Source organism: Mus caroli, unplaced genomic scaffold (assembly GCF_978045245.1).
Source record: "Mus caroli unplaced genomic scaffold, Mus_caroli_1 scaffold_13, whole genome shotgun sequence".
Classification (NCBI taxonomy): Eukaryota; Metazoa; Chordata; class Mammalia; order Rodentia; family Muridae; genus Mus; species Mus caroli.
This window is the reverse complement of record NW_028227268.1, coordinates 60,453,614-60,467,431: the sequence shown is the minus strand read 5'-3', so window position 1 is coordinate 60,467,431 and position 13,818 is coordinate 60,453,614. Positions and strand designations below refer to the sequence as shown.

Sequence of the window (13,818 nt, the reverse complement as noted above, 5' to 3'; positions counted from 1 at the left end):
GCATTGGTCCTTAAAACCTGTATTAGAGTGGAGTGTCAGGTGTTAAGCAGTCCAGCTTTAGCACTGTAAACTTCTGGTCAGTCTAGGTTGTTTGCACAGCTAGACTTGGGCAAAGATTCCAAAGCATGTAAGGCACCCACACTCAATTCCTGTTCTTGGCTGCAGTACCATGCAAAGACACCATCTTGTCCAGATCCTGTAAACTAGTTTGCATACCTGGCCTATAAGGCTGTTCTTCCCCATAACTCCATGAGTTCAGACTTTGACCACTTAATTCAGAACAGTTCTCTTGGGCTTGAGTTGGGGACTAGGAGTGTTTAAGGGTGTTAGGAACACCCAGTTTTCCCTATTTGCTAAGTAGGACTGGTTCTAGAGGTGAGTTTTTGAAAAGCCCATACAGGGACTAGATTATGGGAGGACCTGGTAGAAAAAGTTGTGCTGGTTGGTGGATAAGGGAGCTAGGCACAGTACTGCCCTACACAGATTGCCTAAAAGGTCTGCAGCTTAAACTGCATTTTCCACACTTGGTACTCTGAAACTTACTGCCTTTAAGAAGGCCTTGGGAAGTAGGCAGATGCTCCAAGGGTCTTGGAGTAGGTGCCTGTGCCTAAATTGTAAGTGGGCCCAATAAAGAACTTTTGGTCCAGATGCACTGGTCTAGGACAGCTGAATGGAAACACCCGAGCCCCTTTTGAGCAAGTACTGGGAGTTGGGTTTGAGGACAAACTGGTTAGTACTCTGATCTCATCCTAGTGAGAGTTTGGTAGGGCTGGCCAGACCTTCAGATCAGAGGGACCCTGACCTGTCTTGGCTGTCCAGAAAGGACTCGCTGGTTAGGACCCCTATTGTGATGTCATGTCTGAATCACACACTCTCTACTCTCCTGGCCCCTGGCAGGTGTCACAGGACTCCCTGTAGGGTCCTGCTGACCGGTACCTTCCCTGGCATCTTCCCCAGTACCTGGCCCCTCACCCAGCTCAAGGATGGTTGGTAGGTGGCCCTGTTTTGGAGAGCGCTTCCGTAGGCTGAGCAGGAAGGGCTGGGGTAGTGAGAAGATGTCCACATTGTTGCCCAGGTCAATCCATGTGACATTGGGGAACTTGCTGGGGTCCTTCAGGGTGTCAGTGAGGTCCCTCAGCAGAGCCCGGGTCAGTCGGTTGCCATTGAGGGCTAGTGTGGTGAGACGAGGCAGGGTACTGAGAGCTGGCAGTAGCTGCAGGACCATGTCATCTGTGAGGCCTGTGAAGCCCAGCTCCACGCTGTCCACCTGTTCTCCGCAGCGCTGAAGGTAGCTGGTCACTCGCTCCAGGTCCCGTGAAGTCAGTGGAATGCCTGACAGATCCACCATGTTGTCTGGAGGATTCCCAGATAGGAGGGCCTTAAGGCTGAAAGAAAAGGAACCAGCAGGTTAAGCAAGCCAGGCAGGCCTTTACTGGAGGCAGTAGTGGTTATCACCATGGAGAGACAGGGTGTGTGTGTGTGTGTGTGTCCTGTTTGGTTGTGAATCCCCAGTGTCTGCTTCAAGCTGAGCAGAGTAGGCAGAGCATGGTCTTGGAGGCTGCCATTCCAGTAGCTCTTCAAGCCTATGTTTTTATATGATGCCCGCAGTTCCCTCTTAACTCCTTTGTTTTCTACCCTGTACTCTACCTAGTTAATTACAGTCTGTGTGCTTCACTTGCCTAAAAAAATATGGACCTACCAACATCATAGGGTTATGAAGAATACTAAACAAAGTTGTACAACAATGCCACCTATAGGGAATGCTGTCATTGTTAATCACTTGGGCTGAGCTACAATCTGTCTTGCCTCCAAGAGTTGAAGACAGCAGGTTGGTGAGAGGGCTTCTGGAGCATCAGCTGCTGGAGGCTCGATGCTCTCAGCTTCTCCCTCTCCCTGCCATCTGCTGCCCCTGGCCTTGTTCTGGAGCCCAGACCACTCGGCCTGGTGGTAGGTGTGTCCCCAACCTACCACACCCATTGGTGAGCTACTGGTTCCAAGCAAGCCCTGAGTCTCCTACACTGAGGACAGTTTCGACTTGCTGCAAAAGTGTTTACACTGTCAGCTCAAAAGTCACAGGCAGCCTTACCAAAGCAGCTCCTTTTGGGCCCTCTTGAAGCTGGGAGATGAATTCATTTTGTTCCTTGGAAATTGAAGGTAAAACTCAAACACGAGATTCAGCTGCCTCGAATCCTGCCTGCAATTCGTTGGTTGTGACATTACTGTTGGGTTCTACGTCTATGTCATTAACAAAGTCAACCCAGCATCCTGAAGATGGCTGACAATTGACAGCCTAGAGGCAGGTAGGTAAGGATTTGAATCTATCTCTGCTGCTTACCAGCTTCAAGGTCTTAGCCAGTCAAATGGCAAAAATGTTTGTCCCCATTCACTCTTAAGTGTTTGTTACATCCCTGCTATGTGCCAGACAATGACCTAGGCACTGGCATCGCAATGATGAACAAAGTGGATAGGAACCCTGTTTTCCTTCTATCATGGAGGAGACAGGGAACAAAAAGATGGCAAAGGATATGACCTGACGTAAAGGAAAAGCAAGCATGGGCCATCCGAGGAGCTGGCTAAGTATTCCAAAGGAAGCAGGTTCAAGTGGGAAGGCCCTGACTGCAAGTGTGAGGAGAAGCCGTCCGAGAGGAATGAGTGGGTTTCATTCGTACAGTTCCCAAATGCAGAATGGACTGAGCCTATGTGTGCGCACTGGCAGACCAGAGACCTAGCTGGCCATGGGGGCTCACACCTGCAATTCTAGCACTTGGAAAGAAGCAGAGGCAGGGGCATTGTGATGTTAAAGCTAGCATGGCCTACATAGACTTAAAAAAAAAAATCTCAAAAAGCAGGGCATGGTGGCGCATGACTAAGATTCCAGCACTGGGGAGGCAGAGGCAGAGAGAGGCAGGTAGATCTCTTAGGAATTCAAGGCCTGTCTATTTTGCATAGTGAGTTACAGGCCAGGCAAGGCTATACAGCAAAGACCTTGTTTCAAACAAAATACAAAACCAAACAAAAAACAAAGCTTCGAGTAGTGGCACATATCTTTTTTTTTTTTTTTTTTTAAAGATTTATTTATTTATTATATGTAAGTACACTGTAGCTGTCTTCAGACACTCCAGAAGAGGGCGCCAGATCTTGTTACGGATGGTTGTGAGCCACCATGTGGTTGCTGGGATTTGAACTCTGGACCTTTGGAAGAGCAGTCGGGTGCTCTTACCCACTGAGCCATCTCACCAGCGGCACATATCTTTAATTCTAGCTCTTGGAAGGCAGATGGATCTCTTAGTTCAAGGCCAGCCTGCTCTACATAATGAGTTCAAGAACAGCCAGAGCTACATAGAGAGACTGTCTCCCTCCTGCCCCCAAGCAACAAAACAACAACAAAAACTAAAGACAGTGCAGGGGTAGGGAGAACTGGAGAGGTGGCACAGCAGGTTCCCGACACCCATGTCGGGCAGCTCACAACAGGTCCAGGGGGATAGGATACCTCTGGATCAGTGCAATCCTTTCATACAGTTCCTTATGTTGTGGTGACCCCCAACTATAAAATGACTTCATTTCTACTTCATAACTAATTTTGCTGCTGTTATGAATCATAATGTAAATATCTGATGTGCAGAATATCTGATATTAGACCCTCAAAGGGGTCCTGACTGCTGAGCTAGACTCTGAGAGCACCTGCACTCACATGCATACATCATGAAACAGACACCTATTTTTAAAAATTTATTATTTAATATGTATGAATATTTGCTGACACGTATGTTTGTGCACCATGTGCCCGCTTTTTGCTGGAGGAGGCCTGAATAGGGTTGGATCCCCAGAGTTACAGACAGTTGTGAGCTAGGCGGGTGCTAGGAATCGGAACCCCAGGCATTTGCAAGAGCAGCCAGTACTCTAAACTGCTACGCCATCTCTCCAGCCCCATGATGGTTAGTTTTAACTGTCAACCTGGAACAATCCAGAATTTCTCAGGAAGAGAGTCTCAATAATTGTCCAGACCAGATTGAGATCAGATTCGCTATGAGAAAATTGTCTTGATGACTGAGTTGTTTCCCCTTCAGCAAGTCTGCCTCTCAGCCTGGGTTCACTTGCTTCCTACCAGGAGACTTATGTCTATTGTGTCTCAAGCCCCTTGTCTTTAGGGACTAAAAAACTCAGGAGTGTCTTCACTGCTGTCTGACTGCGACAAGGTTAGACTCTGGATCCCCTGGCAGGAAATACATCCCAGAGAACTTTCTGGAAGTGGGTTTTGATGGCGACACTTGAGACATGTTCTTGCCTTAGCTTCCAAAGCACAGGATTACAGAGGTGCACCATCATGCCTGGCTTCCATCCCAGAGTACTAGGAACATCAAGAACTAGAAATGCCTCATGTCCCATCCCCACCTGTCCATTTAGGGGTCATACTTCCCAGCTCCCACCCTGGGGTGTCCTTTTCGCCATCTTTCATGTACCTAGAATGACCAAGTTACTTTCTTGGTTCTTAAATCCAGCATGATTTTACCCCCTTTAAGCTGGATTTATTGACACGCCCTTTGGCCCGTCCCTCAGCACAGTGCTCCCGAAGAGTATCAGTCAACAGGGTTGGGGCAGGGCAGCCTAAGGGAACTGCCACTCACCAGGCCTGTGGCTTCCTCTTCAGCCCTCGGTGCCTCCTCCACTGTGAATGAGGGCTAAGGTGGTAGGTCAGCTGCCGGCACAGCTTCTCCATGGCACCCATTGCATCACCTTCCTGCAGAGACAACCACAGGCACGGGTCTGTGAGGTGTCCCTGGAGGGCTTGGAGGTGCCTTGATGCCCATTTCTGACTCCCTGGCTCTCTAATGCAGCACAAAACAGGCCTGCTCAGTTGCTCCCGGTGACGTGCCTTTGGCAGAAGCAAGCTATCTGTGTGTGCATGCATGCCATCATGTGTGCTGGGAATCGAACCCAGTGCTTCAAACATGCTAAGCAAGTACTCTGCTATTGAGCTACTCTCTGAGCATCTGCCTTGTGAATTAGCTGCTACCACTGGAAAAGCCGACATTCATATAAAAAGTCTGGATTGGTGGTGGTGGTGGGGGTCTGACCATGACTGGCTGGAATAGACCTGTTGAGCAGGACATTGTATGACCCCTACAACTCACAGAATCCAGAATCATTCTTTTTACTCACACAGCATATCTTTGAGTGCTTACTAAGAAGCAGGACTATGGTCATGAACAAAGGTTCTTGTATGTCACATAATAAAGTATATTATTTTTACTTAGGTCTTACACCAAAGTGGGAAAAAAGAAATCTGAGAAGGCCAAGTCTACCAGTGCAATCAGTCCACCTACACAATTTGTTTGCTTCATCAGCATTTAACTTTTTTCACATGTATAGGTGTTTTGCTTGTATATATATATATGTCTGTGCACCGTATACATACAGTGGATACAGAGGCCAGGAAGGGGCATCAGAATTCCTGGAGGTACAGATGATTGTTAGCTACTATGTGGGTGCTGGGAATCGAACCAGTGTCCTCTTCAAGAGCAGACAGTGCTTTTAATTGCTGAGACATCTCTCCAGCCGTCTTTCATGAACATCTGAGTTTGTGACTCTGAGTACCAGGGCCTAAACTGTGTCCCTTCTACAACTATATATCGTTTCCTTTTTCTCTTTTCTCCTCCTCCTCCTCCTCTTTTTGAGACAGGGGTTCTCTGTGTAGAAGTCTGTCCATGTTCAGGAACACATAATTTTTTTCTGGCAAGGGTCTGTCCTGTCTGCCCTGGAATTTAATGTCTCTATGTGACCAGGCTGGCCTCAAGTTCACAGAGATCTTCCTGTCTCTGCCTCCTGAGTGCTTGGATTAAAGGCGTGTGCCACCATTCCTGGTTTTTCTGGGTACTGTGTTTTTCTGGTTGATCTGTGACTGGGTGAATTTCTGGAGGTGTCCCCAGCTACAGACCGTATTCATTGCAAGCTTACTGTGCACTGGGTTCCAGGCAAAGCACATGAGCAATAGTGACTCAGCTGTTCCTCCACCCCACATGAAGCCAGGGCTGCTCTCCCCCTACACAGGCGAGAGCTGAGGGCACAGAGAGCTCACAATTCGTTCAAGGCTACGCATAAAACCAAGACATGGAATTGCACAATTTAATCCTAAGTCTGTAGTGAGGATTCTGGAATTAAAAACACCACAGAAGCATTATAATATGTTTTAATCTCAGGTGTGTGTGGAGCTCTACGTGGCTGCTTTACAGCAGCTGACTATGATTTGCCTCATGCTCTAGTGGAAGCATGGTTTTGCCAGCTGCAGATAGTTTCTGCAGATAGTGTGACATTTAGAATTCTGGGAACTTTTAAGAGGGTCTATAAATGCTAGAGTCCCCAAAAGTGGGGTTGTTGGGGTTTTTTGGGGGGCGGTGTGTGTATTTTTTTTAATAGTTATGCTCAGAGAAGAAACAAAAGGAAAGGAATTAGATTTAGGGATCTCTATCTTTCCCCTTTATCCTTCTTTCTGTCTTATCTAGTGATAGAGGTTTAACCAGAGGGGGATAAAGGGTGGAAAAATAAGAATCCACAAAGTAGCAAACTCCAGCCACACAGGTCCATATTCTAAATGATTTCATTGGCGGACTGGCAACAGTCATAATAATTGAATGCTCATCCTTGTCACCCACTCCTGAGCTGAAACTTACACCTCTCCACCCAGCTCAGACCTAACACAGGGCTATGCTGAATTCTCCTACAAATGGAGTTGGTGTCTCTCTATTAAATCTTTCCACTGCAGTTAACCCAGTTAGTCCTGTGACTTAAATGGCAGAAATTAATGTTGTCACTATTGTAGAGGTCAGAAGTCCAAGGTGCAGCCTCTCCAAGTCTTCTGTAAAGGGTTTTTCTCCTCACAGAGATCTTTCCTCTGGACATGTCTGTGTCCTAATCATTCCTAAAGACACCAGCTATACTGGCTTTAAACAAGCCCACTCGTATGGCCTCATTTTTGCTTTAAGTACTTTACAATGCCTTGTCTTTGAATGCAGTCACATTCTGGAGAATTGAGGGTTAGGGAATCAATACAGAGTCAGGCACCAGTGACATATGCTTGGGAGGCAGAGGCAGACAGATCTTTGTGAGTTCGAGGCCAGCCTGGTCTATAGATTGAGTTCCAGGGTGGCCAGGGCTACATAGAGAAACGCTGTCTCAAAACAAAACAAAACACACACACACACACACACACACACACACACACAGAGAGAGAGAGAGAGAGAGAGAGAGAGAGAGAGAGAGAGAGAGAGAGAGAGAGAGAGAGAGATCTGTCTGGTCACATCAGGCTACCCTCATGTTACTACCTTCCTAACCTTCCTATGTCTTACCTGGATTACTGCACAGACACTAAGCTAGGAGTTAACAGATCGCCCACAATCCAGAACATGTCATGCTCTCATCATTATACAGAGGAGGGAACCGAGATTCGAGGAGCTGTGGCTGACTGACTGTGAAAGAGGAGGGAGCCCACAACTGAAGGTCTGGAGACATGAACCATCTAAGCACAGAGCCATTGGGGGGCGCCTGAGACTGACAGGGCTGCTCTGGAAGGAACCTTCTGGTTCCTCGCAGCCTCGCTGCTCCCTGCTGCTTCATCTTGACTGACAAACTGGAATGTCCACTCCAGGCAACCTCACAAAACCCCTGGAGTAGACATCGGCCTTCCAGACTTGTATTCTTCCTTAGCCTAGTTACACGTGGTTGGTACAGCGACACAGGCCAGAGGATGCATAAAGAGGACTGGTGGATAGCCGGGCGTGGGGTGCACGCCTTTAATCCCAGCACTCGGGAGGCAGAGGCAGGCGGATTTCTGAGTTCCAGGCCAGCCTGGTCTACAAAGTGAGCTCCAGGACTGCCAGGGCTATACAGAGAAACCCTGTCTCGAAAAAAAAACAACAAACAAACAAACAAACAAAAAAAAAGAGGACTGGTGGACTCAGTTATATCCTGGGAGAGTTTCTTACAGGAAGATGGGGTGGGAGGACTGGAGGTTGAGAGGGTGACCTAGGGCCATGCCCATAGAAGGGACTGAAAGTGACAGAGATCATATACAGGTCTGAGAAGGTGTGAGCAGAATGCAGTTGAAAGGATTGGGAATTTGGGCTAGAAAGCAAGGGGCTCGTGTCAGTATTGTCAGTGTGACAGAATCTAGCCTTACCTGGGAGTCAGGCTGCTGAGCACACAGTGGAGCGGAGCGTTAATCTTGATTATTGAAAGCAAAGTGGGAAGCATCATTTAGCTGGGCAGAGGCATGCATGCATTTCTGGTTTTTCCATTGAGTATGTGATGTGACGGTTAGTCCTGCCACCTTGACATCCCACACACAACAGACTGTCCCTATGAACCGTGAGCCAGAATAAACCCTTTCTTAAGTTGACGTGACTGATTATGAACATGCTGATTAGGAAGCCCATTGCATCTCCAGCTGGGCTTCCTCAGGATCTGGTAGAACCCCTGGCTGTGGAATAAGCTGAGGGGAGTGGAGAGGAGACTGGACAGAGAAGGCACTGAGACAGCTGTGAGTGAAGCAATGGCCACCTGGAAAAGGGCGGTTCAAGTCACTGTGGTGGCCACTGTATAGACAATGAGGGCCTTTCTTAGTACAGGCTTGTCTGGGGTGAGGAGCAGGGGTAGGGACTGGTAATGGTGACACCTGACACATTCTCAACCAAAGAATAGGGATTTGAGGATGGGACGTGACACAGAGATGGCACGTCTAGAGTTCATTTCCCACCTTGGAATTCCAGGGAACCTTCAAAAACCAACACTGGTGGTGAGTAGGCAGGTCCTCTGGCAGCGGATTAACTTTATTTTTAGTGTACAAAATAATAGGTTTCATTATGACATTGTTATATACATATTATTATATCGTATTCACATTCTCTCCTACTGCTCTCTGTCCCTCCTCCCACTTGCCGATCCCTGTCGCTTGAACAGCCAGCCCCCTTCTGCTTTCATGACACACCGACTCGGGGAAAGACGCGATATTTTGTCTGTCTTCTCTCCCATATTCTCCCTTAGTCCTGACTGCTCCCCTACCTCCCAATCACCGCTTCCTCCTCCTCCTCCTCCTCCTCCTCCTCCTCCTAGTTCTGCCGGAAAACTGATTCCTTTGTGTAGTCACAGCGGAGAAGTTCAGGGACTTAAGGACAAGAAGGTCAGAGGATGGGATCGGAGGGCACGCCCAACATCGTTTTGGGATACTCTGGGACAGTACTGTTGCCAGTTTCCAGAAGAAGCTGAACTAAAGCCCACATCGGAGCTCCTCTGCTTTAGCTCCTCCTCCAATCACTTCCCTGAGTTTCCAAATACCCAGGACCATGCCCTCCCACTCAACTGTCCAAGCTGGAGCAGCTCAGGCTGCTTAAGAGAACAAAGGCATAAAGAGGGTTGGCAGTGCGTGGCGTCGGCCACTAGGGGGCAGAGGAGCATAGGGCGAGGCTGCTGCTGCTACCGGAGCGAGCCGAGAGAATCTCAGTCTTCTCATTGGCTAAACAGGAACAATAGCTGGGCACGCCAATTAGAGTTGAGAGTAACTGTAAAGAGCACACAGAGATGAGTGCCCCTCTGCTTGCCTGAACTAAATACACCACGGGTCTTTTCTTTTGTTCTTTTTTTTTTGTGGTGATTGGAATCCACTGTGGCCTCAGATGGCAGCTAGCACCAGCCACACCTCCTGTCATTACTGAACATGTAGAAATCATTACCGCATCTCCTCCCTTCGCTCGCTTGGATGCCTATGAACGCAACACAGTCCTACCACTCCCACTTGACCGTGAGGGAGCTGAGGCAACTGGTTCACCATGCATCTTGTAAGAGGCAATGGATCCAGACATTGCCCGGTGGCTGAGCGGGTGCTCTAACCGAACTACCCACTCTGCCTCGTTAGAAACCCGGCCCTTTTGCCTAGTCATTCAAGGTGCTTTTATTCTTTTCCCAACTCCCTCTCTTTTTCAAGCGCTTTCAAGGTCTTCTTCCAGCAGACAATAGGATTGAGTGGAGCTGGCCCAGAGGAGGAAAGTGTGTATATAGGTTTGTGTGTGACAGTATTAGGGTGGTGGCAAGAAATGAGGACCCAGCATAGAAGGGAATTGTTTAGTGTCAGAGTCCTAGCTGTCTCCCAGGTGTGGAGCAGCCACACCAGTGGCACTGCTTGTCACCTATGCCTGCATGCCTGGGTTTAGCACTCTCCTTGGGAACTTCCTATTTCTCCCCACGGTTCTGCTCACCTACCATTGTGTGAGCAGATCCCCCTAAGCTGCTGGCAGCTGGTTCAGAAATCGCCTCAGTACACCAGCAGGTTTGCTTCTTCCTGGAACCTGGACTGGAAAATGAGATACCTTCCAGGGATCGGAACCTTGACAAGTAAACAGGGACCATAAGTAGCCATATTCCCTACCATGTGGGGGGATAGGAGAGAGCTCTGTGAACAGGAAACAGGATAGAATGGAGCAGAGCGGAGGTGGATGGACTTGCATAGCATGCTTGCTCTGTAGCCCTCATGCCTCTATAATGCTGAGCTGCCTTGGGATCCACGAGACACTGGACTGCGTGGGTGTCTGTTCGTTGCAGTTAGCAGTGCATAAGGCTCGCTGTCCGGATTGTGGAATAGACTCCCAGCAACTCTTCCTCCCACCCGTGGAGAAGGAAGGCAAAGGAAGGGGTGGGAGCTTGGCACAACTGCCAGGATTTGGGGCACTGTGGTCTCTCTAGACCTCAGTAACACTGTGCTAAAGAACTGAGGGAGGATTTGCTTGAGAGACTTCTCCACAATCTGTTGGAAAGAGACTCGGGGCTCATGGCCAACCTACAGCCTCCCCTGTCTCCCAACTGTCAGGTGCCATCTGCCACCTTCATTTCACAGGAACCTCTATGACAGTATCTAGGCCTCTGACAACTTTGTCCTCCACTCAAAGGTTTCTTTCATTCATAAATCCACTCATTCATTAATCAGTTTCTGACTGCCCCCACTTTATACACTGGACACTGTAGTTAAGAGTTGTGGTTTCTTAAAAAACAAAACCCCAGTTATGGTGTATGAATATGTTTTTTGTTTTAATTCCAGGTGGGGCTGCTTCACAGCAGGTGATTATGATTTGCCTCATGCACTAGCAGGGGCGTGATCTTTGCCAGCTGTAGAGAGTTTAACTCTAGGGACTGTGGTGAGGGTGTAAATGACAGAGCACCAAGGAGGCTGCTGCTCCCGGTTGTTGTACTTTGACCAGGAGCTGGAGACAGTCTGATGACAAAGCATGGCCATGCCCCTAGTTAGCAAGAAGTAGCCTATAGAGGTCTAGGCCCCCTGTCCCTCTAACCTTCCTTCACTCCTACCTAGCGTTGGGGGTTGGAAGGAATCAGGGTAGAATCAAGGTTGGAAGGATGGTAGATATAAGAACCTAATAAAGTAACAGGTTGCTGTTTAGACAGACTGTCTTTCTTTGCTTATCGATCCACACCCTAGTCCATTTTCCGCCTTTCTCTGCTCACAGGACTGTTCCGAAGAGTGCACCATCAGTTTCTCTTGTCCATTGTTTCCAGTGGAATTCAGTCACTGGGAGGAACAGGGCAAGATCTAGGGGCAGGGGGAGCAAAAGTTCAGGATCTGCTCATTCAGCGTGTGTAGGAGCCTCCCAGACCATCTCGCCCTTTGCTCCTGGTAACCCTCTCTGTGTAGTCTCCTCCCAAGACTCATCAAGAGAACAGAATGGGCAGGACTGATTTCTAGGACAGGTATCCTGGCTAGCTCTGTGATATGGGACACTCGAGCAATCCTACGGAGACACCCACATGACAACATGGGGCCTCCTGCCACCAACCCTGTAGTGTAGGTGGGGCTTGAAGCCTTGAATTCCTGAACCTGTGGAGACTGCTTAAGATCAAATCCTTGCTCTTTGGTTTCCTTTCTTTATTTTAAATTAGTTTTTAGATACATGCATATGTATGAGTGTGGGTGGTCAGCGGACCACTGTCATGGCACCTGACTGTAATTCTAGCTGTGGTGACAGGGGAGGTGGAGGCAGCTAGTCTAACATACTTGAATTACAGGCCAACGAGGGACCTTGTTTCAAATGAAATGTAGAAAGTATCTGAGGAACAGCAGCACCTGAGGCTGTCCTTTGATCTCCATGAGCACAGGCACACAGGTGCATGCATGAATTCAGATCCATATTTACATCTTCTGACTGCCTCCATGCATGCACGCATGCACACACGCGAGCACACACACACACATACACTCACAATGGGATGTGCTGCTTCCTGCCTGTTTTAAGATGTAACTGTGAACAAGATGGATGGAAAATCCTTAGTCCTTAAAAAAACAAAAAAGACAGGGTCTCACTATGTAGCTCTGGCTGGCCTGAAACTTGCTACACAGACCAGGCTGTCTTTGAACTTGTAGAGATCTGCCTCTGCTCTATTCTCCAGTACTGGGATTAAAGGTTTAGAGTCTCTATTCTAGTGGGTAAAGTAGATGGCAAGCTTACTATCAGGTAAATAAGAGATAATTTAAATTTTTCTGTTGCTGTTGTTGAGACAGGGTTTCTCTGTCTAACAGAGCTCTGGCTGTCCAGGAACAGGCTGGCCTCAACCTTGATCTGCTTGTCTCTGCCTCCCAAGGGCTGGGACTAAAGGGGTGCGCCACCACGCCCGGCTTAATTTAGATTTTAGTTAAAGGCTTGGTGGGAACTTTAAGAGGGAGTCTACTGGGAGTGGGGGAGGTCATGGCAAGCGTTGGGTTGCCCACCTACCACACAGGCCCATGGTTTGAATGCTTGCTTCCCAGCTGGTGGATTATTTTGGGTGGTTGTGGAACTTCTAGGAGGTGGTCCCAGCTGGCAGATGATCACTAGGGATCTTTGAAGATGCTTGCCCAGTCCCAGGTTCTAGCCTTTCTTTGTTCTTTCTGGTCCACTATGATGTGAACAGACTCCCATCTACTAGCTGACTGTGTTGACATCTCTGTCTACAACCTCAGGGCTACAACTGAATAGGAGAGCGTCAGATACAGGATCCATGAGCTAATCAACCCTAGTCAGTGTAGGCGGCTCTGGTGGGGCTGCCTCCTCACTGTTGGGGATTGGTTCTAATGCTTTCGTAATTCAGCTCCCCAGATCACACGGGGATCTTCACATCCAAACGCTGAGGGTCCCTGTCCCCAATTGGCTTTTGATTAATCAATAAAGAGCCAGGGCAGGGTGAAAGAAGTGGGACTTGCTGGGCAGTGGTGGCGCGCGCCTTTAATCCCAGCACTTGGGAGGCAGAAGCAGGTGGATTTCTGAGTTCGAGGCCAGCCTGGTCTACAGAGTGAGTTCCAGGACAGCCAGGACTACACAGAGAAACCCTGTCTCAAAAAACAAATAACAACAACTAAGTCCCAAACAAAAGAACAAACAAAAAAAGAAGCGGCACTTTTAGGAGACTTTTAGTCTCCACAGGTTCAGGAATTCAAGGCTGCAAGCCCCACCTACACTACAGGGTTGGTGGCAGGAGGCCCCAGTTTGTTGCCATGTGGGTGTCTCTGTAGGATTGCCGAGTGTCCCAGGCAAGAAATGCAGGGGAGAAGAAGAGGGAATTCTGCCAGGAGAGGGGCGTAGGACAGACCACGCAGTGACAGGGAAGCAGGGTGATCAGAATTAGGAGCCTACTGACATTGAGTCAGGGTAGCAGCCCCAGGGTCTTGCTCACTTGAGTCTGGGGCAGCAGAGATAACATATAGATTTGGAAAGTATTGGCTAGGGAATGCCTGAGGGGAGTGTGTGCTAGCTGCGGGGAGGTCCAGGAGTCGCCCAACCACTAAGTAAG

At 48.6% G+C, this 13,818-nt stretch overlaps 1 protein-coding gene across 1 annotated transcript in view; it reads right to left on the bottom strand.

Annotated features, from left to right (window-relative positions):
* Positions 1–145: 145 nt before the first annotated feature.
* Lrrc75a (leucine rich repeat containing 75A) overlaps positions 146–13,818 on the bottom strand; it is a 43,808-nt gene continuing 30,135 nt past the window's right edge. Inside the window, exons 3-4 of the mRNA XM_021177998.3 lie at positions 4,626–4,738; positions 146–1,385 (exon numbers count right to left, since the gene is read on the bottom strand). Of these exons, the coding sequence (XP_021033657.1) occupies positions 854–1,385; positions 4,626–4,738 (645 nt within the window). The 3' untranslated portion in view covers positions 146–853. The remainder of the gene's footprint in view (positions 1,386–4,625; positions 4,739–13,818) is intronic.